Genomic DNA, 2,593 nt, shown 5'->3' on the forward strand with positions numbered 1-2,593 from the left:
CAGACACCAGAAAAGATGTATGAAAATAACCCTATTTGTTCTAAGAAAAAATATGCAAACCCCCCCCCCAAAAAAAACCCAGACCCAACAGTCTGCAGGGCTGAATGGCCCTGGTGATGGCCCTCATTCCTGGAGTCTTGCAAAGGGTGACACCAGTGACGTGGTAATTCAGGAAAACCCTCAGGAAAAGGCCCAGTAATTAGTGGGACTGGCACCCCCAGCCCCCCTGCTCTGGCCTCGCACCCAGCTCCTGGCCAGTCTGCTCCCACGGCTGCTAACACAGTGCCGAGACCCCAGAGAGCGGGGCTGGGTGCTCCCCCCACCTCTGCTTGGGTGATGCAGTGGCCCAGGACTGGGTGGCATCTCAGCTTGCCCACTTTCAGGGCTTGCTCAGGACTAGGTGGCATTGCAGCTTGCCTGCTTTCAGGGCTTGCTGGCCCTGGACAGACCTGAAGAGCAGCAAGAACCTGCTCAAGGGAGGAGGCAGCTTTGGCTGTTTCATTTAAGAAGGGCTTGGTTTTGGGATGAACTGGAAAGCCATGGTTCTGATGCTCTGGGAGGAAGAACTGGCTCCATAGCAATACCAGTTTGCAGGGAAAGCCCCCAGCTCTGGATGCATCAGGGTCAGGCTTGCACCTTGACCTGTAGGGGTGAACCCTGCTCCCCATGGGGACCCCACCACTGCTCTGCCTTGTCCCCTGCCCCCAGTTCTGCATTTCTGATCCCGAGGATGAGGTTGAAGGTGCAAGGCACTGTTAAAGGCAGGGAGGGCAAGAAACAGCCCATGGTGGGATCCCGCTTTGCTGCAAACGTACCCAGGGCCTCTTCCGTGCTGTATGTAAATCCACAGAGGGGGACAGTACATTCCCCATCGCACCCCCTCATCCCACAGCCCTGCTCCGCCCCAGCCCCAGGACACAACCCTGGGTGCCATGGCTGCATCAGGAAAATCCTCCCCCCTTGTCCCCATGGGTGAGTTGGGACAGATGCCAAGCGCTTCAGGGCTCGTGTGGCTTTAGCCCCTGGGAAGCCCCAAGGATGGACACAGGAACAGGAGGGGGAAAAGAAACTGAAACCAAGAGCATGATGTGCCAGACTCCAATTCACTCTCAGGGGTGCAGAGGTGCCTCTGCCACGTACAGCACTGAGAATCATACAGAGCTGCGATATAGACATCTCTCTATGTATATATTTATAGGTATGTATATATTTATAGTGCACTGCATTTAAAACAGCCGGGCCTGCTTCTTCAGCTCGTTCCTCTTCCAGAGGGCCAGGCGGTCGAACTCGGCAATGGTCATGCCGAAGATCTGGTAGAACTCCTCCTGGGAGAGGTGGCGCTGGGGAGAGAGAAGATGCTGGGGACCTTGGTGACCACCCAGGGCCAATGGCCACCACGGGGGCCCTATGGCTGCAGCAGGGGAGAGAGCACATGAAGGGGTCTGATGGTGTCCCCTACCCAGTGGGGTGTGATGGGGCGCTGCAGCCCCCAGCATTGCTCACCCGGGAGAGGGGGAGCACTCGGTGCCCTCCTGCTCCTGCCAAATGCACTTGCACCATGGGCATGGGGACCAGCTCTGCCCAGCCAGCAGAGCAGCAGGACCACTGTGACAAGCGTGCCAGGACCACTGTGACAGTGTGCTGGCAGGTGTGTGCTCCTGGGGAGCCATGGAGATGCTCCTCACACATCCATGAGCCCCTCGCAGCCCACCAGGGCTAAGGGGACACCCCACAGGACTGGGTCCCTCTGATCCCCGAGGAGATTGTCCCTGGTGGAAAAGGCTCTCCTCACCTCTAACCGAGTCCTGTCCACATCTTTGGGCAGCTGGTTCCTCCCCCTCGTCTTCACCAGGAGCAGCTCATAGGGGTATATCTGTGTAGGGACAGGAAGACCATGGGGCAGCTCCAGAGCCAGAAGAGGATGGTTGGGGCACACCTGGGAATGGGGCCACAGGGGCCACAAGGGCAAGGCTTTCCCCCGCCATGGCTAGCAGGGTTTAGGAAGCACAGCTGCCTACAGGGCTTGGATAGGACAAGGCACAGGAGGGACTGGCTCTCAGGGTGACCCTAATCCACCCTGAATCCCCTTGGTGGCTCTGGAATAGCCTGCTCACTCTGTGAGACCAGGAGTGACCCAGGGACAAGCGTGAGTAGGGAGCCACCAGCACAACCACCCCTCTCTGTCCTCCCCCAGAGATACTTTTGCTTGGCCAAGTGCCGGGAGCCTGGCAGAGGGGAAAGACTCTGGTGCAAGCCCCACAGTCCCATGACGGGGCTGTCAAGGGGGGGATGGCAGAGGATGAAGGCAGGGAATTGCACGCAGAGGGCAAAGCTTCCTCCTGAAGGGCTTGGGGACACATGGACATGTCTCTGGGACTCTCTCTGGGTGGTACTCGCACCTCCAGCTGGCAGCCGCTCCTCGGAGCAGGAGCATCTTACCTTGTACTCTGCGAGGAGAGAGAAAAGACAAGAGAGACATGAGCCACGCTGACCCCTCTGCTGCCAGGATCTCCCCCTTGGGGCTGCAGGGACCCCCACCCATCTCCCCGCTTCTCCCTCCAGCCTGGACCCCATTTTCTGGAGCTGCCTGTGG

At 58.7% G+C, this 2,593-nt stretch overlaps 1 protein-coding gene across 1 annotated transcript in view; it reads right to left on the reverse strand.

Annotated features, from left to right (window-relative positions):
• Positions 1-1,175: 1,175 nt before the first annotated feature.
• ABLIM3 (actin binding LIM protein family, member 3) overlaps positions 1,176-2,593 on the reverse strand; it is a gene marked incomplete at its 5' end in the record, with an annotated part of 20,278 nt that continues 18,860 nt past the window's right edge. The window contains 3 exons of the mRNA XM_010080218.1: positions 1,176-1,340; positions 1,793-1,873; positions 2,440-2,447. Coding sequence (XP_010078520.1) covers positions 1,227-1,340; positions 1,793-1,873; positions 2,440-2,447 — 203 coding nt within the window. The remainder of the gene's footprint in view (positions 1,341-1,792; positions 1,874-2,439; positions 2,448-2,593) is intronic.

This window comes from Pterocles gutturalis, unplaced genomic scaffold, assembly GCF_000699245.1.
Source record: "Pterocles gutturalis isolate BGI_N339 unplaced genomic scaffold, ASM69924v1 scaffold5989, whole genome shotgun sequence".
Taxonomy (NCBI): Eukaryota; Metazoa; Chordata; class Aves; order Pterocliformes; family Pteroclidae; genus Pterocles; species Pterocles gutturalis.